The following is a 17,530-nucleotide window of genomic DNA, read 5'->3' on the forward strand; positions in this document are numbered from 1 at the left end:
CATCCGGTCCGGTTAATTGAAAACGACACCGCTATTAGGAGTCATTAAATGAAAATACATTTCATTAGCAACGGTAGAGCTTAATAAGTATTGATATTTAGTTTACAAGTAGTAAGTGAGTTAGTAAGTCTCACTTAGCAGGTACTGGTGGAACAATTGTAGTTCGACTCCATCTGATATAAGCGTGGATCTTAAAGAATAATCTGTGTCTTCCTTTTTACCGACTTCTAAAAATGTTGGTGGTATTTGACGCATTAATATAACTTATGAAAGTACTATTTTGTAGCCTGTTTAGATGCATTATATAATGCATTTACAGAATATAATATCACTTTAATTTAATCGATGTGTACAGACGGCGCTAATCTCTTGTCATCAGTAGATCCGTCTATTTCGATTGCTTTTTTAATATCCTAATTTTGAAACCAACAAATAATAAAATCATAATGATGTGGTTTTAACACGTCTGTGAGCCAAAATAAGTTGCACGAGCTACAGGCAGACAGTGTTGATGGAATTCTAAATTTAATTAAAATTCCAGACAAGTCGTAAATCATCATTAAGAAAGTGGAGCTCTGCTTCTTTCAAAATACAATGGAACTATCAAAACATCAATAAATAATATGTCGGTACTAAATATTTCGAGCTGTCGTTCATGTAATTAGTTGTATCGAAAATATCTGGCTTTCTTTCTAAAACCTGTAATTCTAGATATGTAAACTTGCATATTCATGTGTTTACATATCTTTGATTTTTGTTTTCTATAATGGCATAGACATTATATAAGCGAAACTTAGAACAAAGTTTAAAAATAAGTCGTTGAAATATTTTGCAATTCTGTAGAACAAAAGACATAAACGCGCCAACAAAAACATCAACAAGTTTATTTAGTTTAAAACATTATGTTATCAAGTTATAAGTCGTCCCCTCTGGTCTCCTGGCTCCTGGTTGTAGGTGAACAGCCACCGCAGCATCTTCCACAGAGCGTCCGTGTCCTCGCAATGGATCTTGTAACATTGTTTCATGGTGCGCCGGGGCAGTGTTCGTGGTCTGTAATACCATAACATTGGAGAGTTATAATAAGTTCCCTTTTAGTACTTACTGTACAATTATATATTTTTTTACTGTTTAAATAATAATACTTACGGTACGTAGTTCTTCTCAGAATGTAGTTCACAGAGCAGCCTCCTCCGGCAGCGCTCGCTGATCGGCGCCATGTTTGTCACGCCGGGGTCCGAGCGACGATACGGGAGGGAAGAAGGCTTACTGAAACATTAGTATAAATTGATAAAGAAATAAATGGGGATCTTGGGAAGTATTTAGTATCTTCAACTCACTTGCCAACTATGGAGATTTTTTGGCAAACTCTTCTTATGTAAAAGTGACCAATAGTCCACTAGTGAATCGTCACGAATTGTTGATATGATGTCATAAGGCATATTATTTCATCCTTGTATTTACTCTATATACTTCTAGGCATATTTGTTTTCTAAAGTCCCCCACTACTTGATGTTTGGCTCATGATTCATCCACAAGTTCGTGTGGATACGCATACATTCGGCGCATGCGTGTTATATTCCAGTACTTACAAAGTGAATCGTGTAGCTGCAATAATTATTGAGTGCTATACATTTGTAGTAAAAACATGCACTTGTAACACACATATAAATAACGTAGTTTCCCTAAGTACGTACATATATGCATGCACATTTACCCACTGAGTGTTGCGTAATATACGGAGGTGCGCGTCTCTTCCGCGCATGCGCCACGTGTGTCTGACCTATTCACATGCACCGCTGCATCACTGTATGCTGAAGGATATTATGACGTTAAGTATTTTCTTTATCCCTTAAATTAAATATGAATCTACTATATTCTAACTCGTAGGTTGTAGCTCGTAGTCTGAACAATGACTAATTGTCTTCAATTTATGTTCAAACATCATTTTATGATTTAACCTCTAACGTCATTATATTGCAAGTTACATAAAATCTTGTTTAAAACAGATTTTAGTTAGTTTAAAAAAGGTTTTAAACATTATTTGAATTAAATAAAATTCCGGCCACATCTAGCTATTTGAAATATTGACGTGTAAAAGTGTTATTTTATAACCTATTTACAGAAATAAATATCATTTATCATTTAATTAACCAATATATCCAAATGATCAAAGTTAGCAATAAATGAAGTTATGTAAATCAATATATCGGAGTCATTGGTCAGTGAACATGAAATCCGCGTAAAACCCTAACAGTAAGTTATTGGTCACGATTACCATCGCGCGTCGGTTTCCGCAACACATCAAACGTTGGACTTTCTATGATAAGCAGTGCATACGTTGTGTTTCTTTTATTCCTGTACACTCAGTAGTAATCTGGATAAAAACCCCGGTAATAATTATCTGCCTACTTGTAGTGGGCCTGTACTTGTAGGTAGAACTGAATGTTAATGAACGCAATAAGTTTAAGTCGAGATTTTGCCAAAAATATAAGTTAGGTACAGATTAGTAGGTTGAAGTGGCAGAGGGCCACTTACAAATCGATGATTGAAAGGCTAAATTAATCCCAGTATTGTTCCAATATTGAGTTATATAAATCATTTGATGGAGAAAAAATCACTGATTCCGAATATGTTGATAACTCAATATCGTTTATATCAATTAGCTTTTCAACCGTCGATTTGTCGCTGAACCTAACCTCTGGAAATATATTGTAGATCATGTAAAGTTACTATGTAGGTAGTGCATGTGGAGATAAGTGTGTGTTGTAGTGGTTGCATATAAACATTGAACTCAGTCCGCGTCCATTATGAATGAGCCAATATTTACAAATGGATGATTACGGGCTGATACTAATGAACAGGACTGTATACTAGTTGTGGTCTATAATGAAGGAATGGCTTTACTTCTCGTGTCATCAATCAGCGCTGGCGTGTGTCGTGCGCATGCGCAGCGCATGGTAATCGCGTGCCACGCCGCGCCGTACTCCTATATCCGCGATACCCGCACGCCACGCAAATGTAATCGATCGGAAAACATAGATGTTGTGATGTGAGATGAGCCTACTCAATATTGAAGAATTTTAAATGTTGATTTTCGTTCTTAGTGTTTAAGCTATGTTATGCATTTATGGAGATAACTGTAACCCATAAATATATTCACATTTCTCTTCATCATAATCAACAGCTCGCGAGCCAATTCAAACCAGGACTGTACTACAGACACAGATATAGGACTGTAGATATGGAGATATAGGACTGTACTATATATAGTACATTATCTATAGTAGATTATTACAAGCTGTTGATGATGGTGATGAGAAATGTGAATTTTATTCGTGCTGAAAAGCAAAGTTCAGTCTTAAAAAGCGTATCTGGAACCGTATAGTAAGAATTTGTTTAATTGATACACGTCTTTGTTGACTTTCAGTAACTCTGCACATATTGCCTTGTACTCTTCCATGCATCGTTATTATTTATACATCTATGTTCATGGAGTGACCGTAGAGGAGGAAGTACAGAATCCTGTTCACACCTTTGTACTATTGGAATATTTGGGTAATTACAACAATTACTGCCTCTGCCGACTGCCTCGTTGGTCGAGTGGTCGCAAGTGCGACTGCCGGACAAGGGGTCTCGGGTTCGATTCCCGGGTCGGGCAAAGTATTACTGAGCTATTTTTGGTATTTCAAAAATTTCTCGGTAGTAGCACGCAGTCTGGAATTGTGCCCAGTATATGGCAATAGGTTCACCCCCTATTACATGGGACTTGTAACACAAATGGTGAAAAATGGGTGTACATTGCATATTGTAATGTACACCTCTGCCTACCCCTTCAAGGATAAGCGTGACGTTGTTTTTTTTACTACAATTACAATCTGTAGGTGTAGTGTGAGCCTGCGTCGATACTTGGTAATACATATATATCGAGTACGATAGTAATAACTGACAAATCATTTTATTACGATGTTTTAAAAGTGCATGTATGTGCTTGTGTGTTTAAATTGAAATAAAATTTTATAGCATTGTGAAATTGAAACCGTCAGGTCATTGACCTACAGAAATCGTTTCTAATTGCTATCAGTATATTGTGATACGTTCTAATCAGTAGTAATCATAATATGATTTAACAAGTACACAAATCAGCAATCATCGCTTGCTGATAACATTTTGCGTAATAATTACAATATTTGCATTAAAATCACATGGCAACTGATTGTAAATTATTTTGTAGATGAAGCTGGAATTGTTTCATCTGGGTTTCTATGATGATATGTATGGTTATGGTCACAAAGCTTACGTATTTTTGAGGGGAGAAAATAATCCAATGACTTCTCTCGCCAGGGCGAGGTGAGAGGGAGTGTCAGACTCTTACTGACTAAAAACCACTTCGTTCTTACTCCTACTTTTAGAGCTGGAGCCCCGGTAAACCCGCTAGGTACTCCGCAGCTCCGGATTAGGCATCAGCCTTACTGACGTTAGCATAATGTATCCTGATGGTATACTGACATGTTGTCGTCCACATTATGTATGGTGATGACGCTGGGAGTGAGCGCAGAGATGATCAGCCCCACCGGGATGAACGCTGTCACCAGCCGCAGCAGGTTCTGCCACGGGTTCACACTGGAACAGTACATCATTACTTTTTAACAACACTCGTAAAAGATTAAGAGCCCCGATGTGGCTCGAAACTAGTTGAGGATATCCGAAATACAGAAGCTACGTAGATAAGTCTTGTAATCATTGTGTAAGCCATTAAATAAATAAAGTGTAACATTGTAATGAAATTGCTAAATTAATAAAACACTACTTAAACTTTGTGTAATTAATAAAATAAAAATCAATTATTTTACAATAATTGATTTTTATTTCCTAATATGAAACCGAAATTTAATTACCCGCATTGTAATAAAGAAGACAGACATTACATGTCTGTGTGTTTGTGTGTATTCCTAAATCACTCTACAACTTGTAATTATTACGTGTTTGTGCAAATAATTACGTGAAACGAGAGGTCTTTAGACGTAGTTTTAATAGCACTATTAGCAGCTAGACATAATAGACCTCCCGGACTTATCTAACACAATGCATTATAAAATATATGTACATACATACATACGTATCTATGTACATTAAAACATTTGGAAAGTGGACTAGCAACAAACAGATCCTACATCATATATCTACATGTCTATTTATTTAAATTACCGCCGTACATACACGGGGCGGCGCAGGAGTGATGCGTCGGTCACTGCGCAGCACGGTGGTCTCACATTTACTATCACTTTGCGTATGCGCATCTATCTCTATTACTGTTTATGATATCTATCAATCATTGATTCTATCTCTTTTGATACATCGTTTGCTTTGCAAGTACTATTGCTGGACAAGTTTGACTTGTGGGTTGGCTCGCGGGAAATAATGAGGATTTATTTTGTTTGTTCCATCCGTAATTTAAAGGTAAATAGAAGTTAGATTAAGAGATATGGTTACAATAATCTACGTACGCAGTGTTTTAGTAGTTATTGGCTGAAATAATTCAAGACCAAAATTTGCCAAATTGGTCCAGCCTTTCTTAAGTTTTAGCGAGACTAACGAACATTAATTCATTTTTATGTATATAGAAGATTATCAATTTGGAAATGGTATGGTTATGATCAAAACTTTCAATAGGTAATTATGTTTACTCAAACAGTTTGTTGCACAAGCCGACTAGTTGATTACTTCCCAAGCGAGGTGTTCTTACATTTTCTCACGTGGGGGCAAGTTTTCACGTTTTTGTGTGGTTCCAGTGACACTAGTGACACAATGCAGTATGACGTCACACTCTATTTCAAACGACTGTCACCGAGCAATGGTTGGTGTCTCGTGTCGTCGCGTGCATTTACATTTCTCTCACGGAGTGTGTCACTTAAGTGCTTTATTGTAACGTGTCATATGACTTTATGGGTGTTACGTAACATGTTCAAGTAGATTTTGTCGCGAAGAGTAATAGCTGTTTTCGTCAACCAATCCTGAGCCATCATTTGACTAACTGGTGTTTAACATAAGGACCTAAATCGTCGAAATCGAAATCGTCCAGTGACTTCGTCCACCTTGGCGGAAGCGAGAGGGAGTGTCACACTAAAAACCACCCCCGTTCCTACTCCTGTTAACCCGCTAATCCGTTAACCCGCTAGGCAGTTCGCAGCTGCGAAAACTAACCCCTTACCTGTGCCTTTAAGTGTTACTTATAGGTTGGTAAAAACAACAATATTGTTAGGTGTCTCCTATCTTAGCTAAGCTAAACTCTTGGAGTTCGTTAATATTTCAGAGAGTTTATTTAATTTCCATGCTTTCCACTTTAAAATACTTAGTTAAAATTATCACTTAACATAAATTAACTTCTTTATTATAATAGTTCCAGTGATAAGTAATTATTGTTAATGTTCGAATGTTTAACCAATGGTCGGTGAGTGAAAGGATATTTGCGATACAAAGAGGTCGCACCGTGTCGGCTGCGAGCTACATGACAGTGGACACTCAGAAGTGCCACTTCAGACACTGACGTGTCATCGAAAGTGACGTAAATGGACATGGAATGGCCATTGTCAGTGGAATAGTTGATAATTAAGCTATTATTGGTACTCTGTCGGTATGATATAGCCCGAGGACAACAATAAGAATTGTACATATAGAGACGTGGCGAAGTATGTAACTATTAGAATGTATGATAGGTAGTAAAGGATCGAAGAGGAATACTCTGTACTGACTTAAGTAAGTAGAGACAAGTAAGAAAGAATAAGTCAAAGTCAAAGTTACAATTTTACTCAAAAACTTACCGTTTCTTAATAGCATGCTCCTTCTCTTCCTCGTGATACTCCAAGCCGTACTCTTCAGCACTCTGTGGCTTATCCTTGAAGGCCTCTGGTGACTTGTAGAGTCCTCCAGCAGGGACCTTTACGGGGGCTTCGACAGTGGGCTTGGAGTCCAGGGAGTCCTGCCATCCCTCTCTGGTCTTCGTGTAGATGGTGTCTTCGAACTTGTAGGGGAACTCCTCGTGCGTGTAGTAGATGTCCTTCGGGATGTAGTTGTGGCTCGGATGCTGGTAGTATACTTCTTTTGGTGAGCTGACGAGAATATTTTTGAGGGTTTAAAGTAGAATATCTAGTATTGATAGTAGCATTTGCAATGGCTGCACGGTTGGCGCGGTGGCTGGACAACCGGCTGCCACACAACGTGTAGCGGGTTTAACTCCCATACGGAGCAACTCGTTGTATGATTCACAAATTGTTATATTGTTAGGAGAAAATCCTAGTGTGGGGCAAAGATTTTTTTAAAGAAAAAAAGTGAATGGAGCGTCATCAATTTTCTAAAAATTACTTACTTCAAGTTCTAATGATGATCAATGATTCTAACTTGATACGAATTATTTAACTCAGTATTAAAACGAATCATCAGTAACTTTCAGACTTACCTTAAGAACCCACTAGCAGGTTTCTTGGCGACCGGACCTACAGCTGGTGTGCGAATAACCTCAGCGTTCTCATCATCAAAGAAGCTCCCGAGATGTTGGCTCGGCTTGAAGTCTTTCAGCAGTTGCTTGGTCTCCTTAGTTTTATTATTTACTTCAGTCAAATTCGATGGTGCGAAAGAAGATTCTATCTTCCAAGTCTGTGTGGGGAGATTCTTCTTAACTTCAGACTTGTTTGGTTCAACATTGTTCATAGCACTTTCAGTTTTGTTGACAATAGTTTCTGTAGTACTGGGCTTGGTTTGAGGGTCATTGAACCTTGTTCGGATGTCATTTCTGCTGATGTTTCTGTTGGACACTGGGTACAAGGTGGTGATGTTGGTGTTAGCTGTGTCAGTCTCCGCGAGTGTTGATGCTATGGAGATTAGCGGCAGAATCCATAGAGCGAACTGTGGAAATGGAAACATTGGTTTATGTAAATAGATTCATAAGTAATCCTAGTAGTTTAAACCTCAGTAATCTGTAAATTTTCAACTAGTTAGGGTACAAGTTTTTTAATGTTAGAAAAACTTTATGAGTTTCGATGAGTGACTAACTGTTTGTACATACTTAGTATTGTATACTTTTAGATAAACGCGAAATTCCGTGTCCGCACTTTTCCTTTCACAGCCATAACATAAATATGAGACAAAAGCGTTTACATCAGAGTGTCGTTATAGTACTACATAGCGTAGTAGTGTACAACTGGTAGTAAGCAGGCGTGGCCACCAGACTCACTGCTTGCAGTACAAAGACGGACGAGCGCCGACCGGTCGCCGGGAAAGTATTCAACACATTCAGTTAGGAAGAAACATAGTGGGTTGGGAAACTTAGTTAATCTGAAAAGTAGATCAGTTATGATCGAAAGTGATCTATGTAAGATGTAGGCGTGAAATCACTAAACACTTCAAGTGTTTAAAATGCATATTTATTACTTGGAAAGAAGATACTTGAGTAGGTTAAACAAGAACACCATGGTAATGAAATAATGCCAACTCATTCTTCCTAAACTCTGATACGTTTACATAAACATTGTTTTCCACCTGTTAAAACGTTGTTATGTCACATCCGAATTGTTTCGCCACTGCGAGGCATGTTCACTGAACCGCGGGTCACGGCGTGAACTCGGCGACACCGGCGCACTATCGGTACCTAACAAACGCTACACAGACTTGTATAGATCCGGGAACGCGGCGGAGAAACCCCGAGCTGACTAGTTATGGGCTTTATCGTGACAAACAGAGACAAATAAGGCAGTGAGAGCCTCGCTAACAACGGTATCACTTGATCAGGGTGTCAGCTGTTATCGTCAGCGTGATGGAAATCCGATTGTGTTCTTTGATTCGGCTGTAAATTCTATCGATTGTTTACTTTTATTGTTTGTTTTCGACTTGTTTAAATGTGAAACTTACATAACTATTGCGAACTATTTGCATAGGGGTGCATAGCATCCATCTTCTAGTATGGAGTGTGGATATGATATAATGTGCCTTGAATTTTAAAGAAGCAGAATAAATGTGAAGAAAAGTTAAAATATTTCATTGAAGTTTTTATGAATGGGATGGTAATCCTCGATAATTCACATACCTAAGTTGATGATATTTTGAGTAAGCTCCCAACCACTGATTACAGCGCGTGCTTAATGAGTGTTACATGACCTCAGTTATTGTTAACTGTTTATTACTTAGTTACGTGCGCATGAGTTTAACTGACAATCTATTACAAACCACTGACACAGCACAGAGGTCGAGAGTGCTATTACATCACTTATCATTAGCCGCATACCTCAGTCATTACTGATGACTTATGTAACCATGTAATATGGCGGCGCTTCAGAAGTCAACGCATGTCATCAGTCGCTGCTGGGGACTGACTGAGAGGCTGACGGACACCCACGCTTTAAACGTTGTGAGGAACATGTTCTCTTCAAATTAATAAGTCGAGAGGTTCTTGGTTGGACACGTTATACTTGAGGTGAGGTTAATAAGTGTATGTATGGTATGTGTGGTATGTCGTTGTGGCCCGGAGGTTTAAGTCACCCGCTTTTCATGCACGAGGTTGATAGTTTGAAACCTATCAATGACAAAGAACCAATGACAATTTTTCTGAGATATATGTGTTTTCTAGGATTATTTAACCTAAGCTAAATAAAATTTTTAATTATAAGTGTAAAATCACCAACAATGAGCAAGCGTGGTGATTAATGCTCAAACATTGTCCGTACGAAAAGAGACGTTATTAATGGTGGTGTTAATGTTATGTGTGTCCATAGACTTGGACTATAACAATGTCATGGGTTGTTTGGTTTTGGAATTTAAAATGTATTTCTATATTACTTTGTAACTTGTTGCACCCTTGTCTTGATAAAACTTTTCTACTTATTAATAAAAGCAACATCTTTAGGCTAGAAATGTTTGTCTTAAAAAAATATGATTTAATTATATAGAAGTCTCTTGAGTTTTCCTGTATTAATTTATGAGTTATTGTGTAATGTATGTATTTTCCTGTATATTTGGAAAATCCATGGACAGTCCAATATGTATAAATGCCAATGACTTTCTCTGCACTGATGCAATGTTCTTACAATATTGGTATAGATGTATGTACACTCTAGGTCTCGAATTCGACTACTGTTCGTGAAAAAATAGCATGATGATTAATTATTGCTCAATGGATTGATAACGCTTATTATAATGCTCAAAGGCCTCATGAAGTATTGAAAACTGTAACGATTGTCACCTAATAAGTGAAAAGAGGCTATAAATTATATGTAGGTAATTATTACGAGCAATTACTTAGCTAATATTATTCCAGTAATTCTGTGGTTAATCCACTCGTATTTGGTTTATACATACACGTACCTAATAGTGTAAAACAAAGATTAAACATTTATTGTTTGAGCGCGATAATCTCGAGATTATCTAATGCTATTTATTTTAACAAGTATTTAAAGAATTGTTGATAAAATACAGCCTTCATAGATAAAGTAAGTAAAATAACACATTAATTGTTAATAGCTTTGTAGTTTTTTTATATATTATCTAAATTACGTTATATACATATAATAAGGTTATTTTTCCCATTTGATTCATTTTACAAATGCCAGCACAAATTCAATCGCTCTCTACAATACTTTGAATACATTTCACCTGTTAACCTGTTAGTTTTATTTTGTTATTGAAATCGAATATGAATTATTTTTTAGTCGGTCAAATCTGCAACCTGCGCCAGCGCCGGTGTAAGCGCACTAGGATTATTGTGTGGTGGAGGGGGCGAGGGGGGGAGCAACCATCGGTCAGTGACTTACCGTTTTGGGTGAAAGTGAGCGCGTTATGCAACGGCTACATAACCGCGAGCCTGCGCCGGCGCACCGCCCGGTACTCTGTCACGGTCAGCCTCGCCGACCACACTCATTACATTCAAAATCGATTTTATTTCAGTTATCTTCCATTAATGGACTTTTTCTTCAGCGATTATAATGGTCGAGTTTGTTTATTTGTTTCACGGCCTTAATCGGGTTAGGGAGATTGTGAATGTTATTTTCAGTAATTTTGTATAATGGAAGAATAAAATGATATAACGGTGCATTGTAATCGTTTCAAACAATTAGTGTCAATTAATTTATGTAATCAATCATTATTCACGGTTTTTCTTTAAATGGATTAAAATGTTCCAACTAATCAATACTACTTTTATCCTTTTTTTTTTGATGGGGGAAAATCATCCAATGACTTGTGAGAGGGACTGTCAAACTCTAACTGACAAACCACCCCGTTCCTACTCCTGCTTTTCGAGCCGGAGCCCTAGTAACCCGCTAGGCAGTCCATAGCTCCGGAAGTAGTCCTGCAGCTACGGGCCACTCGTACCCCTACGATACTATCACTAATAAGGTTGACCTTTGGAGGAGAAGGTGGACCTTTTGGACTAAAGCCCTATTTAACACTTTTAGATTAATGGCATGTACAAGCATTTCACGTTTTTTGCATTCAATATAACTTCACGCCTTTTATTTCTCGAAGGGGTTAGCAGAGAACAATATAATAATGTTTACGTTTATACGAAGTCTGTGATAAAAATGTTAAATTAATTATATTATGTTATGTTAGGAATATTCTCCAATACTGTAAGTGTCGATATACTTCAATGGTGACGTAACCTGATTACTGTTACATAATGTACTAATGTTATGTTATAATGTGTACTACAGCCGATATCGAGAAAGTTCGAACTTGTAACTACAAGATCATAGTACCTATATACATATATGGACTATAAATATATGGTGGTATTTAATGTTTTTCTGAGATCACACCATTCATTTTTAGGGGAATACTAGTGTAGTTGCTTTACTTACATTTTTTTAAATATAATTTTCATTTTTCGTCGACGCGGCTGCGATGTAGTAGAGCTTTTCACAATTAATTTATGTAAGTAAACCGTGATTTTTAGTTAATTTAGTATGTTTCGCGATAGTTATTATAAAAATGTATGTTTTATTTTAAAGCCCGATTTTCAAGTTACATTAATGAGTTAAATTAATAATAGTAAATGTAGGCGTAACTTTACACCTGTGTCCACGCCTCCAGTTTATCACCGACGACAAATTAAAGGTTTGAATATATTAATTAACAAAGCTATGTTAATGAGCACAATATATCAATTAACGCTCGCTGATTATGACGTTCATAAAATATACATTCATTATGTTGTATGAATATGAAATAGCTTGTAATTTCATAATTAAGATATATGCCTCTCTCATCACTTACCTGGCTCTATATAGTGCTTAGTTAGTTTAGTCGTCACATGCATAATAATATGATAAATTACTCCCTTCTTTGGGAACAGATTTTGTCACAAATTAGACTTATTGGTTGTGACATTTTCAGTAATATGATGCTTTCTTGTAATGTGGTTTTTGATTAGCTATAGGGTTCGTAATAAAGTGGAACTATTTCCTATTTGTAGATACTTTTGTCTTTTTTTTAAGGAGGAAAAATTCTCCCGCCTTGGGCGAGGCAAGAGGGAGTTTCAGACTCTTAGTGAATAAAAACCACCTCGTTCCCACTGTTGCTTTTCGAGCCGGTGTCTCCGTAACATGCTAGGCAGTCCGCAGCTCCGCGTCTATTTCTAGTACATGTACATGAAAACATCTAGTGAGGGTGTAGTCTATAACTGCCGCACTCAGAGACATTTAATGTTTACTTAATCTTCTATCCTTAGTAACGATTTTGTATCGAAAACAATTGCTAAGGATTGGGTTAAGTAACCATTAAACGACTCTGAGTACAGCGGTAAGAATTTGGAATACGTAAATTGCACCCATGTATTTTAATTACATTACCATCGGTTTCATTGAAAGGAATGTTTTAATTTATTTACCCATTCATCGTTATTGGTACTGCAATCAGGATGTTATGATTGTTTACCAAAATAGGCAGCGTATACTTATTCGAGGGGGTCTGGCGGCCGCGCCTGTGTCTGGCCCAAACAAGGTCCGAAGTAATTATGAGGACCATGGTGAAAGAGGTACGTAAGTGACTGAGAGAGAGGGTAGCTGGCTGGCTGGTGGGACTAATGACAGTGACTAATCGTTGCTATGAATCTTTTATTGGAATTCCTGCCTTACATAATGCTACGTGCATTTTTACAAGCGTGATAAGCTACTCGTATTTTAATCTCCATTTAGCATAGTAATTATGCCACATAACGTTATTTATTTAATGTTAAACCAAAAATTAAGGTCTATGGCGTCCAAGGACGTCTGTATTGCGTCTGTGCGAGCAGTTGCGCATGCTTTATCATTAATAGTGTAATTGGTGGAGTTTAATGAAATACTATTACTATTTATTGTTCTATGTGTCTACGTATATGTTTATTTTGTACAGATCATAAAGCCATCAAGTATCTGGTAATGGCAGGCACGGTGTCTGCCACCATGGTGTCTGGCCGCACAGGTGAGGACAGTGAAAGTGTTGGAGCTGCGGCTGCGCAGTGCGCACCGCCACGGCACCGTGGGAATACTCCACGCTACGTTTTATTGATGCCAGATGTAATATAATTATACTCATACGTTGCAGGAATGTGGAGATGTCGTGCGTTTTGTAAAATTACTAGTTTTGAGATGGAGTTTATTGGAGCTCTTACTGTTACAGTATGCTACGAAAATTTAACTCTTCGAAATTAATGAAACCTTAAAATAGCAGATACTATGTAAAAGCTAAAAATCTTTAAGAATATATTGCGCATTAGTGACTATGGGTGAATTATACAAATAATATAGTGTAGATACAAGTTCTATTACTCGGCAAGGTTGTCTATTATTTAATACATGGAAAAACAAAATTAAAACGCCGAAACGCGTAGTACCGACATATCCAATCCAATATGTTACATCCTAGAAGTGAGCCGCCTTATCTAAATCCCTAAAACTATTTCATAAGAATAGATATCACCACCACGTGATATACAACATACTATCGCGTACTATTATTTACAACACCACAATATAATGAATGACATATCACATATATAAATATATTAGTATTTTTATCATTCCCCTATCTTACGCAAGTGCCTGCAACACGGGGCCTATTACGAAACGACTTGAGTTTACGATCAATCACAAATTCACAATCGAATATCGATATAAATAATCGATACATCGTTATCGAGTTATCTTAGTTAACGTCCGTGAGTTAATCTCTCGATGGTTCAACTTGGACCTTGGTCTAATAGAGTTATTGTGTTTTACAATAGTTTTATCGAATTATTTGTTTGTGATGGTAATGGGCATCGGTTGTATCGTTATGCAACTGAGGTTGCTTTTCCACTACAGATGTGCTATGCTACGTTGCTGTGGATGTGTCTGATATTTTTTTTCATATTCATTGGTACACATAGTTTTATATGTGTGTGCTAAGGATCTAAGTGCTAAGCAGCACTGGTGGACACAGCTTCAGCTAAGCTATGTTTTTTATTTAGAAAGATGCGTGCTATGGATGGCTTCCCTATTGTCGAACCATCGCATACTCGAGCTATCGCATCTTCATAGCACATCTTACTCGCACAGCTACATAGCTTAGTATCGGTGGAAACGGTGACATAGTTTCACAGCTTGGCTATTACATCTTCGTAGCATAGCTACATAGCACATCTTTGGTGGAAAAGCACCTTAATATATAGTTTTATGTTAAAATAGAGAGTTGTTTATGATTTGTGCAGTCGGCTGTAATAATATATCTCTAATCGCATTCCTCGCGGGATTACCTTTGTAAGAGTTGAGGTATTTACAATGGATTTGAATGTTATATGTGTTTGCGTGGGCGGTTTCAAAGCTTTTATTAAGTCAAGGGATAATTTATTATGTGCATTAGTCTTAGTACTACAGTAAATATGAAGCGGGGGTGCACTCACCATCCTGCACGCACTACATGTCACAACTTTCTGTAGCAGTATAACATTGTCTTATATTTATAATATCTCGGAGACGCGCCGCCATTGTGGCGTCAGGTGAAAAGCGCGCAATTTTCCGCGCCGCGCATGCGCACAAACCGACGCGCAGCCTGCTGTTTAATTATTTCCACGTCTGCGCAACTTTTGACGTAACGCCCATTTACATTATAGGGGTATAAGTATTTTCTTTTGTTTATATTCTGTCCTGTAGTTGTATCATGATACATGTATGATGTATGATGGTAAAACATGCTTTCTATAGTTAATTTGCATCATTTTTATTTTTTTTATGGAATAGGAGGCAAACGAGCAAACGAGTCACCTAGTGCCAAGCACGAATAACTATCGCATTCGTAATGTAAACGTATCGAGATGACGATACGTCATGAGTCGTTAACGGAGTGTGGCAGCACGAAGCCTATTCTTTCAACTATCGAGAGCTCGCATCGAATTCGATAGTGACGTCATGCTAATGTAAACTAGAGAAGCAGCCAAGTGAACGATTTGAATGACTTGTTGAACATAAAGATTTCGTCTGAAAACTAAATTAAATTTTAAATATATTTCCACCTTTGTCTACACGTTTTATGAAATAATATTTATTAAATAAATATTAATTATGTGCAAAAAGTTCTTAAAGCGAGTTAAGAGAAATATAACGTGACATTATCTATGAAAAAAAATAAGTACTTAGTTTCATAAATTTATAATTTTTTTATGATTTCCGAACGTCGTATTTGACATCACATTTGTCATGCCGGTTGTTTGTTTGTTATTTTATCTTATGTAAATAAGATAATAAGATAAAATAACAATTTTTACATGTTACATTTAAAATGAGGACGATTCAACTCCAATATGAGCTAATGGTGGAATTTATGCAAAAGTAAGTAAAGATTTCTAAATGTTTCTTTGATTAGCCCCTTTTTTTATGTGATGGACAATAGTTTAACGGAGATTTGTCTAAACCCTCCCCAGGGTGGCAGTTACTAGTGGTTTGCACCGGAGCGAAATCTGGCGTACCGGCGAAATTCACCGGTGATTTGCTGATCTCCGGAGATTCACCGGTGATAACCGGTGATGAAAACCATTAATTTCAAATCAAGTTTTTATTAATTGAAAAACAAAACAAAATAGATAATTGGACTTCAACGAACCCTGAACTCTTTGGAAAGCTAGTAGCAAGTGAATTGTGCAACATAAACTGCCAGGAATGCTTTGATTTGATGACCGAAATAAATAATATCATTCGAAAGAAGCAAATCAGTAAATAAATTATCTTGATTTTATTGTAACTTTCGTGAGACATACTAAATTAATTATTATGTTATCGGCTTACTCACGTAACGTTTTGACGAGGAACTCGACTAGTTTCAAGCCATGCTAGAGGCTCATATTCATGAGCACTAGTCGAGTTCCTCGTCAAAACGTTACGTGAGTAAGCCGATAACATAATAATTAATAAATTATCTTAATTATGTATTAAATTAAAAACTGATGGTTAATAAATATTTCTATTATTTTAGTAGTATTAATATAGTATTGAAAAATAATATTTTTTACATAAAAATATTCCAGTTAGATATAATACAATCACCAGAGTTTAATCGGTTAACAACCGATTGATTTCAATCGAGTACTTTTACCGGTATATTACCGGTTATTCTCCGGTACTCACTGCTCCGGTGCAAACCCCTAGCAGTTACATTCAGGCTAAATGGAAGGAGCCATTCAGGCAGCAGCGGATACTTAAACAATATTTGTAATGTAATATTTGATGTATTATCTTTTTACAGATTGGAATATTTGTGGGACCAGTCCAATATTTCTGGGAGCAGTGGGCCTACTGTATTCCTACCACACCACTCACTGTTCCTCACGAAGCCTACCCTTCGCCAGCGCCTCCACCAACACCACCAATCCTCCATCCGAGGAAGATAGCTGGAATCCTCCACCAGTGAAAAAACCTAAAGCGAGTTTGATTAAAATGTGTATAGAGAATGACAAGAATGCTATGCTAAGGAGCATGAGAAAAGTTATTATTTTTTATTAGTTGATTATTTTTTATAACTTACTGTTCATTTTATATTTATTTGAATTTTTCTGTTTTTATGTTATTTTAAAATATTATCAAAATATTGTTAATGGCATTGTATTTATAATAATTATTCTAACTGTGTCAATACTGTGAATGTGGTGTATGTCTATAATAAAATTGGCATAAGCACATGATCTTGTGTCTTCATCTTGTTTTTCATTAATGTCTTATAATAATAAATAAATAAATTATATATTATTGGGATTAAGATTAGGATAAAATAGTTTTTAAGTTAGTTAAATAATAATAAATAAAAATGTGTTTATTGACAAAAGTTAGTACAATAAGTTGCCGGGGCTTCCCAAAAAGTAATCCGAAGATACTTGTGTTGGGATAAGCCTCGCTCTTCCTTGTTATACAATTGTTTCGCTAATTATAACTACGTTATTAGTTATATATGTAGGTATATACATTTTATTAACTATAAAAAGAGGATTTTGTACTAAAAAGTAATAAAACACTTGAAATAACTATGGAGTCTATTTATT

General features: G+C 36.6%; 1 protein-coding gene and 1 long non-coding RNA gene across 2 annotated transcripts; one reads left to right on the plus strand and one right to left on the minus strand.

The window, feature by feature from the left end:
- Positions 1-812: 812 nt before the first annotated feature.
- Positions 813-15,221, minus strand: LOC118267721 (uncharacterized). The gene is made up of 6 exons (XM_035581869.2): positions 14,906-15,221; positions 7,454-7,899; positions 6,819-7,106; positions 4,507-4,620; positions 1,147-1,266; positions 813-1,050 (listed from the first exon to the last, which is right to left on the minus strand). The coding sequence occupies exons 1-6, from the start codon at positions 14,906-14,908 to the stop codon at positions 909-911; spliced, it is 1,113 nt and encodes a 370-aa protein (XP_035437762.2). The 5' UTR covers positions 14,909-15,221; the 3' UTR covers positions 813-908.
- On the plus strand, positions 15,215-17,513 carry LOC126910743 (uncharacterized). The gene is made up of 2 exons (XR_007705348.1): positions 15,215-15,830; positions 16,741-17,513. It is a non-coding gene; the product is annotated as an uncharacterized LOC126910743 (long non-coding RNA).
- The last annotated feature ends 17 nt before the right edge of the window (positions 17,514-17,530 follow it).

This window comes from Spodoptera frugiperda, chromosome 6, assembly GCF_023101765.2.
Source record: "Spodoptera frugiperda isolate SF20-4 chromosome 6, AGI-APGP_CSIRO_Sfru_2.0, whole genome shotgun sequence".
Lineage (NCBI taxonomy): Eukaryota > Metazoa > Arthropoda > Insecta > Lepidoptera > Noctuidae > Spodoptera > Spodoptera frugiperda.